Source organism: Perognathus longimembris, chromosome 3, assembly GCF_023159225.1.
Source record: "Perognathus longimembris pacificus isolate PPM17 chromosome 3, ASM2315922v1, whole genome shotgun sequence".
Classification (NCBI taxonomy): Eukaryota; Metazoa; Chordata; class Mammalia; order Rodentia; family Heteromyidae; genus Perognathus; species Perognathus longimembris.
In genome coordinates, this window is record NC_063163.1 from 65,792,363 (window position 1) to 65,818,476 (window position 26,114).

At 56.2% G+C, this 26,114-nt stretch overlaps 1 protein-coding gene across 1 annotated transcript; it reads right to left on the minus strand.

Annotated features, from left to right (window-relative positions):
* Positions 1-367: 367 nt before the first annotated feature.
* On the minus strand, positions 368-25,684 carry Hcn2 (hyperpolarization activated cyclic nucleotide gated potassium and sodium channel 2). The gene is given in 10 exon segments (XM_048341838.1): positions 368-643; positions 645-782; positions 784-1,073; positions 2,031-2,195; positions 2,618-2,858; positions 7,944-8,090; positions 9,919-10,137; positions 11,615-11,776; positions 13,802-14,225; positions 25,059-25,684. Coding segments are annotated over 10 exon segments (2,688 nt in total).
* Positions 25,685-26,114: the final 430 nt, after the last annotated feature.

Sequence of the window (26,114 nt, forward strand, 5' to 3'; positions counted from 1 at the left end):
CGGGCGGTTATTGCGTGAGCGCGGCGGGGACAGCGGGGAGCCGGCCGGCCAATATTGCACTTAGTTCCGAAACCTCCTCCCTTCTCCTGCGGCGCCTCCGGCGGGCGAGCGGAGCTCCGCGGCCGGCCCCTGCCCGCGCCGGCGGGGACCTGAGGCACCGAGGTGAAGGAGCCCCTGGCCCACGTGCGCGCGGCCTCCCAGGGCAGGGCGATGGGGGTGGGCGCGGGGCGAGGGGGGACAGCCGGGCACGAGGCCCGCCGCCGCGCGTCCGGCTCCGCGGTCCCTCTATGGCTTGGCGCGGCGGGCGGGCGGCCGGGGCGCGCGGCATGGCTTTGGTCTGGTGGCGGCCCGGCCGGGCGCGCGAGGGTCACAAGTTGGACGAGAGGCGCGAGCGCGCGGAGTCCAGCGGGTCGAGGCCTCCCGCGGTGGCGCCGGGCGAGGCCGAGTCCCTGCGGTCCGGGCTGGGCGCAGCGACCCGGGCGGCAGGCGCGGGCCCCAGCCGCGGGGTGGAGCTGCTGGCCGGGCGTGCCGAGGCCGTGGGCCCGGGCCCGGGCCCGGGCGCTCCGTGGGGCAGCGACGGCTGCGAGGCTGACAGCGGGCGCGAGGCACGGCTCAGGCGCCGTGCGGGGAGCGCGGGGCCCCCACGGGTCGCCCCCCGCCGGCGAGCTGGGGGCGCCGCCGTAGGGCGAGGTCCGCGGTGCCCGGGGGCTGGCAGGCGCGCCTGGAGGGCTGGCGGAGGGCGCGGGCCCCGGCGAGGGCATGTTGGGCGTGGGCCCCGGGGGGCGCGCGGCGTAGCAGGCGCGGTGACCCCAGCGCCAGCGGCCCCACCAGCGGGCGCGCCACCTGCGGACAGAAGCTCATGGCCACTGCCTGCTGCAGGGTAGCGATGGCCGAGGTGACCTGCGGCGGCGGCGGCGGCGGGAAGAGGCCCACGCGCTGGCCCAACTCCGCCTGCTGCACCATCTCGCGGTCGTACTTGACAATCTCCTGGATGATGGCGTTTTCCTGGTTGTTGAACACGCCCGAGCTGAGGTCGTGCTGCACCTTGTGCAATAGGATGGAGTTCTTCTTGCCTGCGGAGGGTAGGCAGGGGAGCCGCGTCAGCTTGGGTGCTGCCCGGAGCCGGCTGTCCCCACAGACAAGCGCAGGGGTCAGGGAGCTGACTGCCTGCCTGCGGCCCAGGGCACTTGCCGCGGGGACTAAGAGCTACATAGCCATGACTGCTCGGGGCTCCCCTCCTGCCCAGGACTCCCCCCCTGCTCACAGGTAGCGCCTGGCAGTGGCTGCTGTGTCCAGCACAGAGCATCTTCTGCAGTTGGTGAGCAGGTTGCAAGCACCTACATTCTGGGCACAGCAAGCACACCAAACAGCTCAGACACTGCACTGCCAGATGTAAGCACGTGCTAAGCACTTTCTGTATACTGCTTGCAACCCCTCCCCACCCCATTTCTCCAGCAGCAAGTCTTGGGGCTCCCCCTCTCCCTATCCCTTACACCATACACACCTGAAAAGCCAGATGCCACTCCTGGTCATGTGTCGATCCGACTAGCCCCTTCTCACACAAATACACCTAGAACCTTCCAGGGCTCCCTAGCATTCCTGGTTACATCTGACTCTGTTTCAGGCCCCATCCTGCCTTCTCTGCAGGAAGGCCTCCTTCCCACCTCAGCACCTCCCCGTCTATACAATTGCTGAGAGCAATCCAGGAGCCTGCCTTTGCCTTCCTAACCTGACAGTGCCCCTTCCTGCTGGGTTGCAGCCCCTCCTCAGGGATGCCCCTCTCCCTTGGCACACAACCTGGTTGTGATAGGACATACAGCCCCTGCGGTGGCCTGGCCCACCACTTACACCCTAGTCCACTGCAGGTGCTCAACAAGCATTCGCCAACAACATGCTGCACCTAATATCTCTTGGGGCAACTGGTGTTTCAGTAGCCAACACACAGGCTGTCTGGGGTGTGAAGGGATTTTTAGGGCAGGCTGCGCCCCCACCCTGACCTCCAGCCCTCCCGAGGTGGTTGCAGGACGCACCGATGCGATCCAGGCGGTCGATGGCCACGGTCTCGAAGGCGCGCCGCATCATGGGGTATTCCTCCAGCACCTCATTAAAGTTGTCTACGCTCAGCGAGTAGAGTCGGCAGTAGGTGTCAGCACGCACGCTGGCCGTGCGTCGGCCCCGCGTGAGCAGGCAGATCTCTGTGGGACCCAGAGCGGCCTGCTCAGACCCCCTGCTTCTCCTTCCCAGGCCTCCCGGCAAATCACCCCATCCCACTCCGCAGTGTGTGTACGTGTGTGTGCGTGTACCAGTGCTGGGGCTTGAACTCGGGGCCTAAGTGCTGTCCCTGACCTTTCATTTGCTTAAGACTGGCACTCTACCACTTGAACCACAGCTCCACTTTTGATTTTTGGTGTTTCACTGGACATAAAAGTCTTGTGAACTTTGCTGCCCAGGCTGGCTTTGAACTGCGATCCTTAGACCTCAGCCTCTGGATTACAGGTGTGCGCCCCCTATTCAGGGCTGGCCTGGCAATTGTCTTGGAACTAGTCCTGCCTGAGGCCATGCCTAGCTTCCGGGCTCCACCCTCCCAGAGGCACCCGCCCAGTCCTGGGGAGCTCACCTCCGAAGTAGGAGCCATCCGACAGCTTCATCTCCTTGTTGCCCTTGGTGAGCACGCTGACCACCCCGTGCTGGATGAAGTACATCTTCTTGCCAATGGTACCCTCTCGGATGATGTAGTCACCCGGCTGGAAGACCTCAAACTTGAGTTTGGTCAGCATGGCCGTGACGAAGTTGGGATCAGCATTGGCAAACAGTGGCATAGAGGCCACCAGCTTCCGGCAGTTGAAGTTGACAATTTCCTGCAGGGCAGGAGACAGGGTGATCTCAGCTGGGGCCTCCAACTCCTCCTTGGTGGCACAGATTTAGCCTGGTGCCCAGGCAACCAGCACCCTACTTTCTTAGGCTAACACCGCAGGTGGGGTCAGCAAAGACAGGAACCAGGACAGAGGTCCCTCTGAACAGGAGAAAGCAATTAGAGCCCCGACAGTTGAAAAAGAAAAACAAAAATTGTCTGTATATAATGTGGCCACCTAGGAAACCCCACAGAATGGAAGGAAATCAGAGCATGTGGGAACTTGGGCAGAAAAGAGAACGAAACTCAGCCCAGGGCTTCCGTAGAGCTTAGGGCTGAGCAGAGGCCCTGGTTTCATCCCTAGCACTGCAGAACAAAATCCAGTAAGACCCAAGCAACTGGCTGGGCTCAGTAGTGCACACGTGTGCCATCCCAGAACTGGGGAAGGAGGAAGATGGAAGTATTTGAGGCTAGCATGGGTCACAGAGTGACTCTTGTCTCAAAAACAAAAGCAGGAGCAAATGCCAGCTAGGCTCCAGCAGCCCATGCCAGTAATCTTAGCTACTCAGGAGGCTGAGATCTGAAGGTTGTCGTTTGAAGCCAGCCTGGGCAAGAAAGTCAGTGAGACTCTTGTCTCCAGTTAACTACCAAAAAGCCAGAAGTGGAGCTGTGGCTCAAGAAGTATACAGTTCTGGTCTTGGGTAAAAATGCTTAGGGACAGAGCCCAAGCCCTGAGGTTCAAGCCACAGGACCAGAAAAAAAAATAAAAATCCAGTGACCTTGACTAGGTCATCCTTGGCAAAAGAGGCCCTAGAATTGGTATGTCCTGGGGGTTATTTGCTTCCTGTTATTTTTGCATGAGCAGGAACCAGGCCCTCTCACAGGCTGAACAACTACTCACCTCTGAGCTGCACCCTGGCCCTGTACTGGGGGGAGGGGCTCCAAAGGGTACCCACACTACGGAACATTACTCAGGTGTGCATCTGTCATGTGGCCATTTTTCTGTTAAATGCATTATTTTTTTCTTGGTGGCGGTACTGAGGCTTGAACTCAGGGCCTCAAGCTTTTAACTTGGCTTTTTCTCTCAAGGCTGGTGCTCTGCCACTTGAGCCACAGCTCTACTTCTGGCTTTTGGTGGTTAATTGAAGATGAGAGAAACAGATTTTTCTACCCAGGCTGCTGTCAAAACATGACCTTCAGATCTCAGCCTCCTGAGTAGCTGGGACTTACAGGCAAGAGCCACTAGTGCCTAGCAAGACACATTTCTTTTTTTTTTCTTTTTCTTCTTTTTTTTTTTTTTTTTTTTTTTGCCAGTCCTGGGTCTTGGACTCAGGGCCTGAGCACTGTCCCTGGCTTCTTTTTGCTCAAGGCTAGCACTCTGCCACTTGAGCCACAGCGCCACTTCTGGCCATTTTCTATATATGTGGTACTGGGGAATTGAACCCAGGGCTTCATGTATGGGAGGCAAGCACTCTTGCCAGTAGGCCATGGTCCCAGCCCCAAGACACATTTCAATAAAGATTAAAATCTTACCTTAAAAAAAAAGGACAGGGCTGGGACTATGGCCTAGTGGTAGAGTGCTTGCCTCGTATACATGAAGCCCTGGGTTCAATGCCTCAGCACCACCTATATAGAAAAGGCCAGAAGTGGCGCTGTGGCTCAAGTGGCAGAGTGCTAGCCTTGAGCAAAAAGAAGCTCAGAGACCACAGTGCTCAGGCCCTGAGCTCAAGCCCCAGGACTGGCAAAAAAAAAAAAAAAAGAGCTTTGTATATAAAACAAAACCACTGATGAAAACAGTGATAGGATGCACTCATCCCAGCAGGAAAACTGAAGGAGCCAGGTGCTGGTGGCTCACACCTGAAATCCTAGCTACCCAAGAGACTGAGATCTGAGAATCATAGTTCAAAGCCAGCCCTGGCAAGAAAGTCTGTGAGGCTCTTATCTCCAATAAAGCGCCAAAAATGCCAGAAGTGGAACTGTGGCTCAATGGTAGAGCACTAGCCTTAGGCATAAAAGGTGAGGGATATCACCCAGGCCCTTAGTTCAAGCCCTAGTACTGACCTAAAAAAAGAGGCCCAACCACATGGGTCCTCAGACACCTCACCTTTCTGGGGACAACCACTCCTGTCCCTCACAAAACTGACACAATCCCAGTGAAAACACACTGCAGTTGCTCAAGGTCATTTAGCAGAATGGAGGAGCAGATCACAGCAGGAACCCGGAGGAAAGCAGGGAGGAGGGGCGTGACTCACTGTGGGGTTGGCACTGAAAGCAAACAGGCCTGAGGAGGAAGCGGAAAGTCCAGACACACAGAATTGTGTGTGTGTGTGTGTGTGTGTGTGTGTGTGTATGTGTACTTGCGCAAGACCTCAGCTCAAGACTGGTTCTCTACCATTTGAGCCAAACTGCCACTTCCAGCTTTCTGCTAGTAGCTGAGTGGTGAGACCTCTGCTGGAGGTAAGACTTGGATTTGTCTGTCTGGGCTGGCTTTAAACTGATCCTCAGATCTCAGCCTCCTGAGTAGCTAGGATGACAGGTGTGAGCCACAGGCACCCAGCTAGAAAGTTGTTCCGAATTGTACAGACAGCACATATGGAACACTACTTGTATAAATCAAGCATTTTTTTTCCCACACCAACAATAAGCATCAGCTGGACAGGGTATTAAGAGAACTCTGCACAGCAAAGGTAACAGAAGCCATGCTACAGTACTCATGGGCATCAGAATGAGGTCTGTATCACCAAGGCCCGAGGTCCTCCATATACGAAGGATTTCTGGAAACAGAATGAGGTCAGAAGCTCTGTAGAGCAAGAAGAAAAGCACACTTCACAGAAAGCAAAATGTAGCCAGGCATGGTGCCTTACACCTGTAATCCCAGCTGAGGCAAGGGCTCATGAGAGCTTTTTTAGCTTTTGCATCAGCTTTATTCTCAGAGCCAACCTGTGTGAGTTAACAAACCCCCAGATTGCCAATCGACAACTCTCATATTACATGTACCCAAATCTCACTCTCAACAGCAAGTTATGGGTTGCAAAAGAGTATTTACTCTGTGCACCTGTCTGTAAGGCTTTATTACAAATTAAACAAAAGGCCAGCATGGGCTATACAGACCAACCCTGTCTCAGAAAAAGAAAAGAAAGCAGGGCATCAGTGGCTCACGCCGCCAGTAATACTAGCTACTCAGGAGTCTGAGATCTGAGGATTGCAGTTTGAAGCCAGTTCAGGCAGCAAACTCTGAGACTCTCATCTCCAATAAACTACTCAAAAAAGCTGGAAGTGGGGGCTGGGAATGTGACTTAGCAGTAGAGTGCTTGTCTGGCATGCATGGAGCCCTAGATTTGATTTCTCAGCACCACATAAACAGAAAAAACCAGAAGTGGTGCTGTGACTGAAGTGGTAGAGTGCTAGCCTTGAGCAAAAAGAAGCCAAGGGACAGTGCCCAGGCCCTACAGTTCAAGCCCCAGAGAAAGGAGGAAGGAAGGAAGGAAGGAAGGAAAGGAAGGAAGGAAGGAAGGAAGGAAGGAGGAGAAAGAAAGAAGGAAGGGAAAAGGAAAGAAAGGAATGAAGGAAGAGAAGAAGGAAGGAAACAAGGAAAAAGGGAAGAAGAGAGGGAAGGAAGGGGAAAGGAAATGGAGGGATCTGGCTGTAGGAAACAGGTGAACAGGAGGGAGAAGATAGGTGGGTTTGTAGACCCAGCTTTGGAGCTGTATAAGTATCTGGATGGTTAATTAGGTGGCCAGACAGTGATTGCCAGTGCGGGCTTCCTTAGAGCTACTGAGAACATTCTGGAATTAGAGAGTTAATAACGGTTGCAGGGCTGCATGTAAAATCCAGGGGAACTTAATGCGTTTTGTGGTCTGTGAGTTTCACGTCTAAACTGAAGAGGCACGAGTGAGAATCCTGAGAGTGGAACCCCAGGGAACGTTTCCAAGGAGAGTAACCACAGCTCAGCCCGCCCTGCCCTCTTGGGTACCCCCACTTTCCCAGGAGCTGCCCTTGCTCCCCATGCTTCTGCCCCCACCGTGCCCGCCATCTGGGGCCTAGGCGGCATCTCTCATCCTTGCCCCTCCTGGCCCACACTCTTCCCAGAGTTCTCTGTGGTCCCTGACCTGGCCTGTTGCCCCCACTGTCAGGGTGGGGCTCACGTCGGGGCTTCCACGATCTTTTGTTCAGAAGCACCCCCACACACACACACATCCCCCCCCCACACAAAAGATACTGAGCTCTGACCCCCAGCAGCTGGGGATGTGACACTATTTGGGAAGCAACTTGGGCCTCACTCAATGACCAGCAGATTCAGGGAGCAAGACAGACAGACATCCAGACAGACACACACAGGGAGCCAGCAGGCAGAGCCACTGGGGGAGGCTGGAAGGGGCCCCTGGGGGCCTTGCGCAGGGCAGAGCTGGGTTTTGGAGCCTCAGAGCCGCTCGGCGCTCCCCACTGTCGGGCTGCAGGAGAGGCCTCGCTGACTGCTTTGCTCACTTTTTTGGTTGTGGGACTTGAACTGAGAGCTTAGGCACTGTCTCTGAGCTTTCTGTTTTGCTCAAGGTGAGCGCTCTATCACTTGAACCACACCTCCACTTCTGGTTCTCTGATGGTTCATTGGAGGTAAGAGTGGAGCAGGCTGGGTTTGTGGCTTAGTGGTAGAGTGCTTATCTAGCATGCATAAAGCCTTGGGTTCGATTCCACATAAACAGAAGTGGTAGAGTGCTAGCCTTGAACAAAAGAAGCTCAGGGACAGTGCTCAGGTCCTGAGTTTAAGCCCAGACCTTGCGCGCACGCGCGTGCGCGCGCGCGCGCACACACACACACACACACACACACAGAGGAGAGTCTCATGGACTTTCCTGCCTGGGCTGTCTTCCAGCTGCGACCCTCAGATCTCAGTCTCCTGAGTAGCTAGGATGACAGGTGTGAGCCACCCGGGTCCGCTTGCTCTGCTCACTTCTATCCAACATGTGGACCCCCCAGAAAGTCTGCAGAGGGAGCAGGTGGGGTTGTGGGGTGTCATGGGGGCTGCGGGAATAAGGCTCATGTAGGGGAGGCAGGGGGAGGGCCAGGCTGGGCCCCCACTGCCATGCCGCCTCACCTCCCGCAGGGGCGCGTTCAGCTCGCCCAGGATGCTGTCCTCGTCGAACATTTTGCCCTGGTAGCGGTGCTCGTAGTAGTCGTGGATCTTCTGGCGGAAGTCGGCGGGCAGCTTGTGGAAGGACATGTACTGCTCCACTTGCTTGTACTGTAGCGAGAGGAATGAGGAGCGGTCAGCGGCTGGCAGTGGGAAGAGACCCGGGCCCCACCTGACCCAGGGGGCTGCTAACCTAGTAACAGCTTCAAATACACCGTTTTATGTTGCATTGGTTGGTTATGGGGCTTAAACCTAGAGCCCGGGCACAGTCCCTGAGCTTTTGCTCAAGGCTGGCACCCTACCACTTGAACCATACCTTCCGTTCCGGCTTTTCATTGATTACCTAGAGATGAGTCTCATGGACTTTCCTACCCAAGCTGGCTTTGAACTGTGATCCTCAGATCTCAACCTCTTGAGTAGCTAGAATCACAAGTGCCTGGCTTACTATCTTTTCAGCAACAATTTATCAGTAAAATTAAGTCTTGATAGTCTGCATTCACAACAGTAAGTAATGTTCTAAATCGCAATTTTCTTTTCTGTCAGATTGGGCTTTGATGTCTGTGCTTTACACTCACAAGGTTTATTAGCTCAACTGGTGCTCTAATTACTTCAGCCATGCCTCTAGCTTTGGGTTGTATGTTTGGCTCTGTTTTTTTGCTAGTTATTTTTGGAAATGGAATGTTTTCTGCCCCAGCTGACCCTTGAACCTCATTTCTCCAGATTCCAGCTGAGCTTTTTTTTTTTTTGCCAGTCCTGGGGCTTGGACTCAGGGCCTGAGCACTGTCCCTGGCTTCTTTTTGCTCAAGGTTAGCACTCTACCTCTTGAGCCACAGTGCCACTTCTGGCCATTTTGTTATATATGTGGTGTTGAGGAATCAAACCCAGGGCTTTATGTATTCCAGGAAAGCACTCTTGCCACTGGGCCATATTCCCAGCCCCAAGTAGCTAGGATTTCAAGTGTGAGCCACTGGCACCTGGCCTAAGTAGCAGTTCTCATATATTTAAATTAATGCATATCAGGTGAAATTCTGGCATTGAAGATGATGTAGACATGCTACAAAAATGTCTACCGTGAGGACACCCAGGCCATGCCTGGGGCATACTTAAGCTAAGACATAGCTGTGTCTGGAACTTTAGCCATGCTGAACCCTAAGTGGCAGCCCTGGGAAACAGTTATAAATAGTTCACCAATAAGGTTGATGGAATAATGGCTACCAGACAAAGCCAGCCCTCCTGCGAAGGGAAGCAGAGCCCCAGGTGCCCAATGCAGTGGCCCTCCCAGAGCCCTCCGCTGCCTGGCCTGGCTCCCTTCTGATACTCCTTCCAGAAACCACCCATCAGCCCCTCCCGAGCAGGGCTGGGGGTGTGGGTGCCAGGCCCTGCTGTCCCCAGGATGACACCCCAAGGGTGTCCTGGTCCCGTTTCCGCCCCACCCTGTCCAGCCCCAGCTGCCCTGAGCTCAGCGGAACCCGTGACGCGCAGGCGGGTGGCAGCACCAGCTCATGTTTGGGTGCGAGGCTGTGACTTCCGGACAGCGGGCCCCTGGCACAGGGCCCAGCTAACGCGGCGTCCCGGCTGGCACTGCGGGGGGGGTGTTTAGGGGCAACTCTCAGCTAGGGCAGCCACCAGGCAGGACAAATAGGGTGGCATCTGGAGGAGCTTCACACACAGTCAGCCCCAGGGAGGAAACTGAGGCATGCTGTGGGCAATGAAGCCATAGTCCAGGTGGGAAAAACCCTCTCACCCTCTGCCCTTGTCACCCTCGGTGGCACTGTGTGGCTGGCCCTGGGGCCTGTTCCCCAGGGCAGACCCGAGCCTCTTACATTAAACTGACAGAGGTCAGGGACACCTCCCCCCATCAGACCCCGGCCCGACCTTCTTTACGTACCCCATCTCCCTCTCAGATCCCCAGAGCCAGGGCTGCCCCTCCCCCACTGACCTTCTCCTGGTACTGGCGCCGCGAGGAATCCAGCGACTGGATGAGTGCCGTGGCATGGCCGATGAACATGGCGTAGCAGGTGGCGCCCACGATCATGCTGAGCATGGTGAGCCAGATGTCAGTCATGCTCTCGGGCGCCTGCCGCCCATACCCGATGCACAGCATGTGGCTCATGGCCTTGAAGAGTGCAAAGGAGTACAGCTCGCTCCACGAGTGGTTCTGCAAAGCCAGGGATGATGGTTTGGGGGTGGGACAGCCCTCAGGAGCCCCTTGGCCCCTGCCCTCCAGTCTTCCGAAAGCTAGGCAGCAGCGGTGAGCTCTCAGGGGCAGTGAGAGTGAGGACAGGTGTGTGCTCATGCATGTGTCATGGAGACAGTAGTTTCACGCCATCCTCCGCTATGCTCCTGGGGACATGGAGCCCCCCAAAGGGGCTGGACTCTGACCAGGGCATCTGAGAGTTCAAGAGGACATGAAGTTCCAGAGGCTCCGGGGACAGAGCATTGGGGACACCAGAATCGTACCTGAGGGGTAATGGGGAGGGGCAATGGGGAGGGGGAGGGGAAGGGGAGAGGTCCTGTGTCCCCCCCTCCCTCCCAGCAGATCCTCAGTTGACCCTGTTGGCGGGGGGGGGCATTGGGCCAGGCCAGGAAGTGGAACTGCTTGTGCGGGTGGCAGCTGAACAATGGGCTCCTCAGCCAGGACAGCTGTGCCAGGCGCTGGGGAGGGGGCCTGTGGGCTCTTGCTCCACAGCGCCTGACCTCCACCTATGCCTGCTTTCTCCTGCTGTGTCCCCAGCAGGGCGAGCCGAGCCCCACATGCACCCCTGGCCCCAGGGTGGGGAAAAGGCTGGTTCTGTGCTGCCCAAGAGGCAGCAAGAGCTTGCTTGTTATTTCTTAGGACTCCTGGTTCCGCTTTCACATTTAAGTAAGGCTGGAATGAGCGTTTCCCCTCTCACCCCACCCAACCCGACTCGACCTGACCCGACAACCCTTTTTTTTCTGTCAGTCATGGGACTAGAATTCAGGGCCTGGGCCATGTTCCTGAGCTCTTTTGGCTCAAGGCCAGGGCTCTACCACTTTTAACCACAGTTCCACTTCTGGTTTCCTTGTAGTTAATTGGAGATAAGAGTCTCTGGGACATTGCTGCCCAGGCTGACTTTGAACTGTGATCTACAGATCTCATCCTCCTGAGTAGCTAGGATCACAGGCATGAGGCACCAGTCACACACATACACACACACACACACACACACACACACACACACACACACACACCCTTTTTGTGCCTGTACTGGGGCTTGAACTACTGGCTTTAGCTTTTTCACTTGCTCGAGCGCTGGGCCCCTAGCACTGGAGCCATAGCTCCACTTTTGGCTTTTTGTTGTTGTTGCTAATTGGATGTTAGAGTCTCATAAACTTTCCTGCTGGGGCTGGCTTTGAACCACGATCCTCAGATGTCAGCCTCTTAAGTAGCTAGGATTAAAGGCCAGAGCCACCTTCTTGACACCTTGTCAGTGAGCATTTTCTTCTCACTAAGTTTGTGTAAAGATAAAAGGAAAGTCAGCAGGAAAGCAGCACCCAGCAGGTGTCTGGGTGTTTAGGGATGGGAGTCGCCTAGACTTCCCCAGCTGACCAGATGGATAACAGGTGTGAGGGGCTTGGCCTGGGTGGGCGGGGTTTGGGTGGGTGGGGCTCACCACCATGTTGTTGATGGACACCCAGCAGTCACTGGGGAAGTCCTGCAGCATGGGCACCAGGAACTGCAGGCAGCCATCCCAGTGGCACAGCAGCAGCATCATGCTGATGAGGTTGCAGATGCGCATTACTGCGCTTGCCAGGTCATAGGTCATGTGGAAGATCTGTGGGGGAAGCACTGCTGTGAGGGTCCCACACTCCAGTCTCCTGTCCCAGGGACTCCTCCCCCGGCCTAGCCCTGAGCTGTGCCCCTGCCACAGAGGCCTTGCACTCGCCACTCCAGTGAAATACCTCCAGATTCCCTCCAGCCCCTTCGATTCTGGCTCCCAACCAGGGACTCCTAATTTTTTCTCTCTCCAGAGTCCTGTGTCTTGAACTGGATTGAACTCAGGGGCCTGGGTGCTGTCCCCGAGTTTTATAACTCAAGGCTAGCTAGACCTTTACCAACTACCAGAGAGCCACGCACCTTTTGGCCTTTTGGTGGTTTTTGTTTTGTTTTGTTTTTGTTGCCAGTCCTGGGGCTTGAACTCAGGGCCTGAGCACTGTTCCTGGCTTCCTTTGGTCAAGGCTAGCACTCAGTGACTTGAGCCATAGCGCCACTTCTGGCCATTTTCTATATATGTGGTGCTGAGGAATCGAACCCAGGGCTTCATGTATATGAGGCAAAGGACTTTACCACTAGGCCATATTCCCAGCCCCTTGTGGTTAATTGGAGATAAAGTCTCGTAAACTTTCCTGCTTGGGCTGGCTTTGAACTGTAGTCCTCAGCGCTCAGCCACCTGAGTAGCTAGGATTACAGACATGAGCCACTAGAGCCTGGCTTAAATCTCTTTGTGTGTGTGTGTAAGAGAGAGAGAGAGAGAGAGAGAGAGAGAGAGAGAGAGAGAGAGAGAGAGAGAGAGAGAGAACACGCAACTACTGGGGCTTAAGCTCAGGGCCTCACTCTCACTTGGCTTTTTTGCTCAAAGGTGGTGTTCTACTACTTGATCGACACCTCCACTTTCAGCTTTTTGTTGGTTAACTGGAGATGAAAGATTCCACTCAAATCTCAATCCTCAGATCTCAGCCTCCTCAGTAGCTAGTACTACAGGCATGAGCCACCAATGGCCAGCCATCCCTAAGTCTCTCTTCCAGAACTGTCCAGTCCCTCTTGCTGAGGAGTCTTAACTCACCCTTCAGCTGGTCTGCCCCTAGTCCTGTCACCCCCTGCCCCTTCCCCCTCTGGCCACTGGATGAGTGGATCAGAAGGACTGAGATTGGAGATGTGGACTTGAGAGGGAAGAAATAGCTTTGTGTCTCTGAGCCTCAGTTTCCCTACTGGTAGTAAGATTTTGGGATCTCTTCACTTGGAGAGTAGTACAGAGGACCAATTGCATGACCCCACCAAATAAGTAGTCTCTCCTTAAAGCTCATGCAGCTCCACTTGGGGCCCCGTTGTGGTTTCCCCAGGTCCCTCATCCAACCTGGCTTCTTTGTGTGTGTGCCAATTTGGGAGTTTGAACTCAGGGCCTAGGGGCTGTTCCTCAGTTTCTTTGTGTTCAAGGCTAGTGCTCTACCACTTGAGCCACAGCACCACTTCCGGTTTTTAAGTGGTTAACACGAGTCTCACTGGGACCGAAAATTTCTACCTGGGCTGGCTTCGAACCAGGATCCTTAGACCTCAACCTCCTGAATAGCTAGGATTACAGTTTTGTTTTCTGCCAGTCTGGGAGCTTGAACCCAAGGCCTGGGCACTGTCCCTGAGCTGCTTTTTGCTCAAGGCTAGCACTCTACCACTTGAACCACAGCGCCACTTCCGTTTTTTTCTATTTATGTGGTGCTGAGGAATCGAACCCAGGGCTTCATGCATGCTGGGCAAGTACTCTACCACTAAGCCACATCCCCAGTTCCTATCATGCAATCTTGCCAACCTCTTGCTGCCCAATCTTGGGCTCTAGTAGCTCCTACCCACCCCCTGCAGTGTTATCTCAGCCCCCCCATCCTGAGGCTCCGCCCACACTTGAAGCCCCACCCGTTCCATAGTCCCCACCCCTCACCTCCTCCTACTGGTGGATGCCCCGCCCACAATCGAGGCCCCACCCACTCACGGCCCCGCCCCACCTTCACCTCCTCCCACTGATGGATGTAGCTGAGCCTGCACAGGCCCCCTCGCGAGGCCCCGCCCACTTACGGCCCCGCCCTGCCTTCACCTCCTCCCACTGGTGGATGTAGCGGATGAGCCTGGACAGGCGCAGCAGCCGCAGGAGGCTGAGGATCTTGGTGAAGCGCACGATGCGCAGGGCGCGCGCCGTCTTGTAGACCTCAGAGTCAATGCCTTTCTCCACGATGAGGAAGATGTAGTCCACCGGTATGGACGACACAAAGTCCACCACGAACCACGTGCGCAAGTATTTCTTCTTGATCTTCTCCGGGTCCAGGATGATCTCCGTGTTGTCCTCAATCACGATGCCCGTGCGGAAGTTCAGCACCAGGTCCATGAGGAAGAAGGTGTCCGAGACCACGTTGAATACGATCCACGGGGCTGTGGTCTCGTCCTTGAAGAAGGTGATGCCCACCGGGATGATGATGAGGTTCCCCACCATGAACAGCAGCATGGTGAAGTCCCAATAGAACCTGGGGGAAAGAAAGGGAGCTGGTTCTCACCTCCTGGCCTTGGCCCAGGCGGTGACCTCTGCCCCGCCACCTTCCCAAAGAGAGCCAGCTGCTCTGGGCAAGGAAAAAGGAAGACAGGGCTACTGACACCCCCTCCCCCAGCCCATCTTCCTTTCTCTGGCTGACTCTTGACCTTTCCTCACAATTGCACTTCAACACAGTGGCTCAAAAATAGATGAAAAAGCAGCTCCAAGGGGAAAAAAGTAGTTCATGAAACTCCATCTCAGCCAATGGCTGGGCTTGGTGGTGCATGCCTGTCATCCCCACTGACTCAGAAGACCAAGTAGGAGAATTCCAGCTCAGACCAGTCCTGGCATAAAACAAGGCCCGACCTGAAAAGTAACCAATGTAGCCCAGCAGTGGTGGCTCATACCTGTAATCCTAGCTATTCTAGAGGCTGAGAAGTAAGAATCACTATGGTTCAAAGCCAGCCCAGGCAAGAATGTCTGTGAGATTCTTTTTTTTTTGGCCAGTCCTGGGCCTTGCACTCAGGGCCTGAGCACCGTCCCTGGCTTCTTCCCGCTCAAGGCTAGCACTCTGCCACCTGAGCCACAGCGCCCCTTCTGGCTGTTTTCCACATATGTGGTGCTGGGGAATCGAAGCGAGAGCTTCATGTGTAGGAGGCAAGCACTCTTGCCACTAGGCCATATTCCCAGCCCCGACTGTGAGATTCTTATCTCCAATTAATTACTTGAGCTGTGATTCAAGTAGTAGAGTGCTAGACTTGTTTGTTTTGTTTTGCCAATCCTGGGGCATGGACTCAGGGCCTGAGCACTGTCCCTGGCTTCTTTTTGCTCAAGGCTAGCACTCTGCCACTTGAGCCACAGTGCCACTTCTGGCCATTTTCTGTATATGTGGTGCTAGGGAATTGAACCCAGGGCTTCATGTATATGAGGCAAGCACTCTTGCCACTAGGCCATATCCCCAGCCTTAGAGTGCTAGACTTGAACAGAAAGCTAAGGGGCACTGGGAATATGGCTTAGCAGTAAAGTGCTTGCCTAGCACGCATGAATCTCTGGGTTCAGTTCCTCAGCACCACACATAAGCAGAAACAGCCAGAAGCGAATCTGTGGCTCAGTTAGTGGGGTGTTAGCCTTGAGCAAAAGGAGCCCAGGGACAGGGCCCAGGCCCTGAGTTCAAGCCCTGGTAGTGGCACCAAAAAAAAAAAAAAAAAAAAAGAGGAAAAAGAAAACAGAAAAAAGGCAAAGAACAAGGGAGGCAGGTGTCCCTGAGCACAGAAAGGGAGGCCCAGGCAGACAGAGGCGGAGTCAGTGCTGGCACAGAAAGACCACGGAAGGCTGGGAAGAATGGTTCACAACTTGGCAACTGTTTGGACATTTAATATAATAAATAAACACAAAAGTGATGACAGGTTACTTCCACTCTCAAGCACATCCAGGCGGATCCACCTCCCAGTCAATTCCCAAATTCCTCCTGGGAAGCACCGGCAGAAATGGGCCATCCACCCAGGCATGGCTATTGACGGCAGGCGCCCGGCTGTGAATGAGCTGGCTCCCCACAGGGACAAAGGCCACAGGTATAGATGCTCAGCCCTCAGTTACTGAGAAAATGCAAGTAAAACCTGCTGGGGGCTGGGACGGGAGCTGGCTCACATCTGTGATCCTAGCTACTCAGGAGGCTGAGATCAGAGGATCGTGGTTCAAAGCCAGCCTAGGCAGGAAAGTGCATGAGACTCTTATCTCCAATGAACCACCAGAAAACCAGAAGTGGCGTTGGGACTCAAGTGGTAGCCTTGAGCTGAAGAGCTCAGGAACAGCGCCCAGGCCCAGAGTTCAAGCCCCACGATGGACCCCTCCACCCCGCCAAAAAATAAAATAAAATAAAACCTCCCTGCAGGACAATGGAATGTTCCTCAAAAAGTTTAAGGCAGGGTTCCACAGGACAAGCAGACAGTGTTTGAGAATGAGGCCAAGCGTGACAGCAAGGGCCTCAGCAAATCTGCACCCCCTCATACACAGCAGGTGGCACCCCGCCACCCAGGAGGCAGAGACAGCCCAGTGTCTTGCAGATGTTCAAATGGATGCACACACGGAATGGGCCATCCACTCTGGACACACACACAGCCATGAATAGGACAAGGCTCTGCCCCACGCTACCGCACGGAGGGGCCTTGAGGACCAGTGCTCAGTGAGAAGCAGACAGCAAAGGTCCCGCAGTGCGTGGCTCCATGGACCAGGAACAGCCAGAAGAGGTGAATCCCGAGACAGGAAGGATTTCTAGGGACCAGGGGCTGGATGCCTGCTCATGCAGACATGCTTCCTTCTGGATGATGGAATGGTAATAACTGCACAATAAAGCCAATTGTGCTAATTGCACAATAATGCTAATGTACTTAGGGCCACTGGACTATAGATGTTAAAATGGTAAAGTGGAAAATTTTTATGAGGTATGAATTAGTTATAGCATTAAAAAAAAAAAAAAAAAAGCTCTTAGCCGGGTGCCGATGGCTCACACCTGTCATCTTAGCTACTCAGGAGGCTGAGATCTGAAGATTGCAGTTCAAAGCAGGAAAGTCCATGCGACTTTTATCTCTAACCACCTACAAAACAAAAATCTCAGGACAATGCAAAGACTCTGTCTGAATTCAAGCCCCCCAGGACTTGCACCCCCCCCCAAAAAAAAGGTCTTAGTCCTAGAAGCTTCTAAGCCCCCTACCTGTGTAGCTATGGGCAAAGGGAAGTCTCACATTTCAAGTACTGGGGCTGGCTGGAGTGTGGCTCAGTGGTGAGCGCTAACGTAACATGAAGAGGTCCTGGGTTCCACGTTCAGCCCAATAGAAGTAAAAATAAAATAAATGAACCATGAGCTGAATTCAAACACCAGTGCCAGCAACATACAGACAAATAAACAAAGCAACCAGTTGTGTTGGTACACGTCTGAAATATTGGCACTTGAAAAACAAGGACAGCCTACCCTACGTAAACTATTTAAAGATAGTAAAAAAAAAAAAAAAAAGTATTAAAAATATATAGTCTCAGCCGGGTGCCAGCGAGTGACTCAAACTATTCAGGAGGCCAAGGTCTGAGGATTGTGGTTGAAAGCCAGTCCAGGCAGGAAAGTCCACGAGACCCTTATCTCCAATAAACTACTTGGAAAAAGCTGGAAGTGGCGCTGTGGCTCAAGGGTAGAGTGCTAGCCTCAAGCACAGAGAGGCTCAGGGACAGAGCCCAGGCCCTGAGTTCAAGCCCCAGGACTGGCAAAATAATAATAATAAAAATATATAGTTTCAGCTGGGTGCTAGTGGCTCATGCCTATAAGCCTAGCTACTCATGAGGCTGAGATCCAAGGATCATGGTTCAAAGCCAGCCTGGGCAGGACAGTCTATGAGACTCTTATCTCCAATGAACTACTAGAAAACCGGAAGTAGCACTGTGGCTCACGTGCTATAACACTATCTTTGATCTGAAGCGCTCAGGAAGAACATCCAGGCTCTGAGTTTAAGACCCACAACCAACAAAAAGAAATAAGGAGAGAGAGAGAGACAGACAGACAGACAGATAGACACAGAGAGAGAAAGAAAAAAATGTATTTATAGTCTCTTTACTGGGTGCCAGTGGCTCACGCCTGTAATCCTTAATTACGGAGGCGGCTAAGATCTGAGGATCATGGTTCAAAGGCAGCCTATGCAAGAAAGTCCATGAGACTCTTCAACTAAGCACCAAGAAGTTAGAAGTAGAGCTGTGGCTCAAGTGGTAGAGAGCTAGCTTTAAGCAAGACAACTCAGGGACAGTGCTCAGGCCCTGAGTTCAAGCCCCAGGACTGGCACCAAAAAAGAAAAAAAATGTGTGTGTGTGTGTGTCACTGAAATACTATGTGGAAACTAAACTATACAACTAGTAGCTGAGTGTGGGAGAGAAAAACTGGGAGAGAGCAAGGGAAGGGGGGACATTGTCCAAAAACAAATGCACTCTTTACCTAATTTATTTAACTGTAGCTCCTCTGCACATCACCTTTATAATAACCAAACATTTTTGTCCTTACATTCTCCCATCCCCAGATGTGCCCTCCCAGTGATCTCAAAGTATTGTTCCTCCCAGGTGGGTTTGTGGGTGTGCCCTAGGGTCCGGCACCTGCCATTTTCCTCAAGAGAAGTCAGGCTGAGGGATCTGCCCCAATCAACTCAAAGGAGTAAGGAGTGTCTGAGGACAGGGCGCCTCCCAGCAGCTGTAGATTGGCTCTTTCTGCTGGACAGGGCACAGCTACTAACGCCATGCCTCCGGCCACGGTGTTCCACTTCGGGGAATTGATCTCAAGGAAATTGTCCAAAGGGGAGGAAAAAAAAATTATAAGTGATTTGTACTGGGATGTTGGTGGCAGCTGTGTCTGCCAGGGCCAAGGGCTGGACAGAATCCAACACCTCCCATCCCCGCAGGATAAGCCAGACCCAGCTGGCACCGGCCCACTTCACGAGTGACCTTGGACGGAGCTCCTCCAGCCCCTCAGAACCTCAGTCTCCTCTTCTTCTTTCCTCAGCCTACATAGGGTGCACACACCTCTTGGTGAAGACATGGGGGCTCCTGGCTGTGGTGAGGAGGGAGCTAGGCCCACAAACCCACCCACGTGGGGATAAAGGTCTCAAGGGAACCAAGAGAGGTCCCCTAAACTTCAGAGTCAAAACTGAATGACGGCTCAGCCAGGCACAGGCGGCTCACGCCTGTCATCCTAGCTACTCAGGAGGCTGAGATCTGAGGATCACAGTTCAAAGTCACCCAATGCAGAAGAATCTGTGAGACTCTTACCTCCAATTGACTTACTTGTCCCTCTCCCCTCCCCCCAAAAAAAGCTGGAAGTAGAGCTGTGGCTCCAGTGGTAGAGTGCTACCTTTGAGCAAACAAACTCAGGGACAGCATGAGTTCAAGCCCCCGGACACACACACACACACACACACATACACACACACACACACTCTCTCCCTCTCTCTCTCCCTCTCTCTCTCTCTCCCTCTCTCTCTTTCTCTCTCTCTCCCCCCCCTCTCTCTCACATACACACACGCACACAAAATAACTGTTCAAAGTTCTAGTGCTTCCTCTGCCTGGCTGCAAAGCCTCTGTCTGGCTCAGGCCCTGGTGTGGGGTGGCGCTCACTCCATGGGCCCAAGGGCCCTGGCACTGACTGGACTGAGCTGCGTCCCACCTGCCGGCCGCACCCCACCCCAGCTCCCAGAGTCCACTGGATGGCTCCCAGTCAAACCTCACCCTCTCTGGACCAAGGCCTGCCCTCCCTTTGGAGCACAAGACATGAGCCAAAACAAGCAAGGAAGAGCAACCTCTCCTGGAGGCAGGGCTCCGGGAGCACAGCAGATTCCCAGCCAAACAGAGGCCCCAAGTTCAAACCCCAGTACCACCACCAAACACCAAAACAAACAAGAAGGCCAAGGAGCCTGGAAACCAGAGGAGAGTCCTCAGCCTCAGTCCCGCACCCACTTCCTGCCTAGACCGCCCTTCTGGTCGCTCCTTGCCAACCAGCTTGGACCCATTGGAAAGTCCCAGAAATAAAGGGGGTGTTGTGAGAATCCCCTACCAAGGGGCATTGAGCAGAGGGAATGTCAGGGCTCCCCACCCTCACCTTGCCTGTCCCCAGGCAGTGATGTCTACACCCAGCCCTCTTCTTCTCTCCTGGGCTGGAACAGCCTTGTATGGCCACTCACTGTCTCTGAGCCTTGGCACCTTGGCCCAGCCTGTCCCACACCCCCTTTGCCATGTGCCACTGCAGAGACCAAGGGCCTGGCGCATGTCAGCCCTCAGTCTCCAGGGCCTTTCTGATCGGACCCTCGTGTTGACTCAAACCCCTCCTCTGCCACAGGGAGGGGGGTTGTTTTCAGCAAGATTATGAGAAGCCGCCATTAAGTCTGTGTTTAAACACTCCTGTCTGGCAGGCTGTGCATGGTGGCACATACCTGTAATCTCAGCCCTGGAGAGGAAGAGACAGGAGCCTGGGCTACACAACAAACCCTTGTCTCAAAAACCCAAGGGCAGGGCTGGGGATATAGCCTAGTGGCAAGAGTGCCTGCCTCGGATACACGAGGCCCTAGGTTCGATTCCCCAGCACCACATATACAGAAAACGGCCAGAAGCGGTGCTGTGGCTCAAGTGGCAGAGTGCTAGCCTTGAGCAAAAAGAAGCCAGGGACAGTGCTCAGGCCCTGAGTCCAAGGCCCAGGACTGACCAAAAAAAAAAAAAAAAAAAAAAAAAAAAACCCAAGGGCAAGGTCAGTTGTTGGCAGCTCACACCCATAACTCTAGCTAATCAGGAGGCTGAGATCTGAGGATGGAGGTTTGAAGCCAGCCCTTGCTGACAAATCCGAAAGACTCTTATCTCCAGCTAACCAGCAAAAATCTAGAAGTGGAGCCGTGGTTTAAACAGGAGAGTGTTATCCTTATGGGAAAGAGGCAAGGAAGAGTACCTTGAACTGTGAGTTCAAACCCCATTACACACACACACACACACACACACACACCTTCCCGACCGGGCTGGCTTCAAATAGTGATTCTCAGACCTCAGTCTCCTGAGTAGCTAGGATTATAGGTGTGAGCCACTGGCACAACAGCAAGATCTGAACCCATTTGGGTAGAAGGTGGGCTGGTGCTCAGGGTCACAGGGTCCCCTCCTTCCTGCAGAGCTCCTGATCCAGGGAGGTCACTAGGTTGCAGATGAGGAAACTGAGGCTGAGGGAGGAGTGCCCGAGGTCACACACGGTGCTCCTGGTTCTTCTTCAAACCATGGGGCGAGGGATGGGGGGAGCAGGGGGATCCAAAGAGCCTGGCTGCTGAGACCCAGATGCCCAAGGTTAGGGCTGGGAGGACAGGCAGGGGGCCCACCAGGTCCCGGTGTGGCGGGGCTGAGGCAAGGCTTCCGGGATGGCCTGCAGGGATCACAGATCAAGGCAGATCCCAGGGATTAGAGGCTAGAGGTCAGGGATTAGGGCGAGGCTGGCGGAGGATCAGGCTTGAGCTGGGATGTTGGAGTTGCATCTATCAGAGACAGGTGTCAGGGATTAGGGATGGGAGACTTAGGAGGGTAAGTCAGCCAGATTCCCAGTGTCCCCAGGACAGGGCTGAGTATGTGCCAGACACACAGCAGGGCCCACTCAGACAGGCCAACCCTTCCCCGGCACCCAGGGGACAGAGGAAAGGAGAGGCCACAATAGAGATTCATGGGATGCGATGGGAGTGCAAGAGACTCTCCAGGCGAGGGCACGGTGGCCCACATTGGCAGGAAATCTGTTGATAGGGGCAGCAATGAAGGTCGACATGGTATGTGGGAGAGGCAGCACCCAAGCAGTTGGGGACAGCACATGCAAAGGCTCTGCAGCTGCGATGGGGCCTCCCCGGAGGCCGACCAAAGGAGAAAGGGAGACATGAAGGGTGGAGGCAGGGCAGTGTGAACAAAGGCAGGTAAAAGGCCCCCCTGTTGCCGAATCTCAGAGTATGCTTACTAGGGCTAAAGCTGGGTCTGGTCCAAGTAGGGGGTGGCTGAGGAAGGGGTTCAATAGTGTCCCTTGGGCTGGGTGCTGGTGGCTCACATCTGTCATCCTAGCTACTCAGGAGGCTGAGATTTGAGGATGATAGTTCAAAGCCAGCCTGGTCGGGAACATCCATGAGACTCTATCTCCAATGGATTTCCAAACATGTCAAAAGTGGAGCTGTGGCTCAAGTGGTAGAACACTAGCCTGGAGCACAAAAGTTCAGGGACAGTACCCAGGCAGTGAGTTCAAGCTCCAGGATCAGTGCACGCATGCGCACGCGCACACACGTGCACGCGTACACACACACACAGTGTGTCTTGGGCCCTTGGGGGGGTCTCACCTGGGATACTGAAGCTGGTACTTTGGAACTTTGGGCTGTGGGAAACCTCAGGGTATCCTCGGGCTTTGGCCATTATGACCTTGAACCCCTATAATCTCCCAGGACCTCCTTCCTCAAGCAGAGGCAAGCCCTGGCTCCAGTCTCCTGGGATATGCCCCTCGCCTGACGCGGGTTATCCTCACCCTTGCCAGCATCTTCACGGGATGACACCCGAATGCAAGAGCTCATCACCCAGGGATTCGTACAGTGAGAAGTGCCCAGCCTAACCACACTGATTCCCAGGCCATCTGGGCACTAGTCTTCTTCCCTGTCAGCCTCCAGCTCACCCCAGTGGATAAGACAGTCAGAATGGATATCCACACCCGGCACCGGTGGCTCACACCTGTTGTCCCAGCTACGCAGGATGCTGAGAGCTGATGATCTCGGTTTGAAGCCTGCCTGGGCAGAAAAGTCTCCATGAGACTTTTATGTCCAAATAACCACCATAAAAAAAACAGGTGTGGAGCTGTGGCTCAAGTGGTAGAGCATAGCCTTGAGAGGAAAAAAAAAAAAGGATCAAGGACAGCATCTAGGCCCTGAGTTCAAGCCCCAAGACACAGACTGGAAAAAAAAGAGTGGGTATCCACAGGTCCCTCCCTCATCCAGGGCTTCTTCCTTCCTTGCTGTTACCTGCTCCCACCCTAGCCAGGCCTTCGTGTGGTAAGAACATCCAAGGCTCTGAACCTGAGAGGGCCTTTCCCCCAGCCCTCCCACTGGCACAACTTCACAGGGCTTCCCCATGCCGAGCCCCAGGTCGCTACCCACAGGCCTGGGGAGCTCCAGCAGGCAATGGACATGGCCAGTGCTGGTAAGAATGAACCTCCGAAGCTGGGGGCTCATACCTGTAATCCTAACTATTCAGGGGGCGGAGAGCTTCAGATCTAGCGTTCAACTCCAGCTTGAGCAGGAGTTGAGACCACTGAAAAGCTACAAATAGAGGTGTAGATCAAGTGGCAGAGTGTCAGTCTTAAGCAAAAAAGCTTAGAGACCATGCTTAGATCCTGAGCTCAAGCCTCAGTACCGGCACCAAAAACAAACAAACCAACAAACCCCACACACTAAGACCAAAAACCACTTGTACCTCAACAGCCTTGGAGAAGCTCCCACTCTGGTGTCCTGCCTGAGATCTATCTCAATCCTGAGTCAGAAAGGTCTAGAAATGGCACAGACCATGGGAGGTTGTGAGCACAGTGTGCCAGCTTTGAAATTTAACCACCATGGCTCCCCTTGTCCTAAATACAGGCCACGCTCTCCCTTTTCCACTGCTCGCGCCCACAGCGCCCAGCCTCCCTGCCTTACCGGGGCCCCAATGGACCCCCACAGTGGCCTGAGCCTCTGCACAGGTAGGCGGTGACCTATCCTGGAACCCCCAGCAGGGGAGTCCAATTCTTCCAACCTTCCCCACCCCTATATACCCAGCCTCCTTCAGCCACCTGCCCCCTCCCCAAGCCACATGCTGCATCCAAGATAAGCCCAGGACCTACTCACGCTGGCCCAATGCCTACTCATGATGACTACTTGTTATCAATGGGCGCGGGTCATGTTGGAAAGACTAGGGACCTGGGGTGACTCCCATGGGCCCTCCCCAATGTCCATGCCCAGCCAGCTGGCACTAGGACTCCCTCACAGGAGAGCCAGACAGCCTCGGTCCAGCTTCACAGTAGGCGCATGAAATAGAGAGCCGGACCAGGCAGCTGGGAGGGTTGAGTAACAACCTCAGGGGTCCCCCAACTTCTGGCCTTCCCTGAAACAGAGTCTTAGTGGTCAGGGCTGCAATACTCCTGTCTCCTTGGGCCTCTCATCTGTCAAGCATCGGAAGGATGGAGGTGCCAGGGAAAGGGCTCTCTCACAACTTTCCAGGAGGAAAAGGGGACCCCCGTCCTTGGGAGACCTCGGGCCTAGGGGAAAGAGAGAGGAGAAAGGAGGTGGGAAGCCCCGTTGCACGCCGGGCTCGGCGCTGTCCCTGGTGCTGAAATCTGCGGCCAGGCTGGGTTGACATGCAGGCAGTCCTGTCTACACTTCACCTCACCAGGGGCACTCCTGCACGCCCTGCACCCCGTGCGTGCGTGCACGGCACCCCAACACGTGTACCTCAGAGACCCTCCAGCAACTCCTCTCCCTGGGGACACGCCTCCCCAGATGTATCCCGGCACATGACCCCCATCCTCGTCTCCCCCCCCACCCCCCGCCGCTCGAAACACGGTCATGCTCACACGCGCGCTCCGGGCCTGCAGTGACACGCACCGGCCGTTCACACTCGCTGGCCACGGTCCTGCGCCGGCCGACCCTAAGCTTCTCCACCGGAGCCGAGGCTCCTCCACCGGCTCGGTGCCCCCATCACCGCCGCGCGCACACCCCTGACACGCGGACGCGGGCCCCGGGGAGGGTGGGGGCGGGGGTGCCGACCTCGCGCGCACGGCGGGGCGCTGGGTCACCCCGCTCCCGAGGCCTGCGGACCCGGGACGCGCTGTGCCCCGGGTGCAGGTGGAGACCGTGGGAGCGCGCCGCGCCCGCTTAACTCCTTCCCCGCCAGCGCCTCCCGGGCGCGTCCTTCCCGAGCGCCCTTTCTTCCTTCCTCCTTCCTCCTCCTCCCCGCGCCCACGTTCCCCTCTATTCGTCCTCTCCGCCCCCTCGGGGTTCAGACCCTCGCCCTGCCCGCAACCCAGGGCCGGGGGCGCGCCGGGGGGCGCCGCGCGAGGGAGGGAGAGAGCCGGATGCGCGACCCTGGGGTCGCCCCCTCAAGGGCGCTCGCTGCCAGGTCATCCCCGGGCGGGCCCCAGGTCACCGATGGAGGGGCCGCCGAGGTCACCAGGGCGGACGCGCCCGCCCCGCCCCGCCCTCCCGGGCGCTCTCCAAGGACGGCCCCCCGCGCACCGGCTCGCCGGGGGGCCCCGCGGCGCGACGGCGGCCGCCCCTCCCGGAGGCGGTACCTGAAGTCGCTGTACGGGTGGATGATCCAGGCCCCCGCCGACTTCACGCGCTCCTGCTCTCGCTCCACCGCCTTCTGGCTGCCGAACATCCGCAGCGAGAACTTGTTGACGCCGGGCTGCAGGAGCGCGCCGAACTGGCGCTGCATGAAGCTGGCCTGGCTGCCGCGCGGCTCCCCGGCCGGGCCCGCCTCCTCGCTGCCCGCCTCATCCGCCGGCCCCGCGGCCGCCACGGGCCCCGAGGCCGCCCCGCGGCACGAGAACGACACCTTGGGGCCCCGGGCCGGGCCCTCGGGGCCCGCGGGGCTGCACTGCGGCTCGCCGCGCCCGCACTCGCCATTCGGGCTGCCCTTGGCCGCGCTCGCCGCGCCGGGTGTGCCGGGGCGCCCGCAAGAGCTGTCGCGGCTCCGGAGCCGGGCGCGCGGGCCGCCCTCATCTGCCGCTTCGGGGGGCGCCGCCTCGGTCCGCGGCGGCTGCTGGGGGGGGGCGGGCGCGGGGCCCGGGGGCGGCGCGGGGGGTGGCGGGGGCGGCGGCTGAGATTGAGAGGGCGCGGGCGGCGGCGGCGGCCCCGGCGCGGGGGTCGCGCCCGGGCTCTCCCCGGGCCGCCCGCCGCCCCCGCGCGCGTCCATGGCGAGGCGGCGCCGGGCAGTGCGGAGCGGAGCCGCCGCCGCCGCCGCCGGCCGAGCCCGAGGGAGGGGGGAGGCGGGGGCGGGGCGGAGCCACGGGGGGCGGAGCCTCGGCGGCGGGGGAGGGGCGGGGGCGGGAGCCCCGCCTCCACCCGCGCCCCCCTCCCACCCGGTCCGCACGCCCCCCTCTGCCTGGACTGCGCAAGGGAAACTGAGTCGCGGTGCGGCGGACGGTCCAAGGTCAGGAGGCCCTAGGCCCCAGAGGCGCGCACAGTCCTACTTCCACAGGGGAAACTGAGGCCCCAGAGGTGGAAGGACGCGTCCAAGGTCACCAAGCCCAGCCTTCGGGCCGGGGCCTGTGCGCGCGGCGCTGGGAGACACTTCGCGCCTCGCGCTCACGCTGTCCGGAGCGCACCGGGGAGGGGCGGTCGGG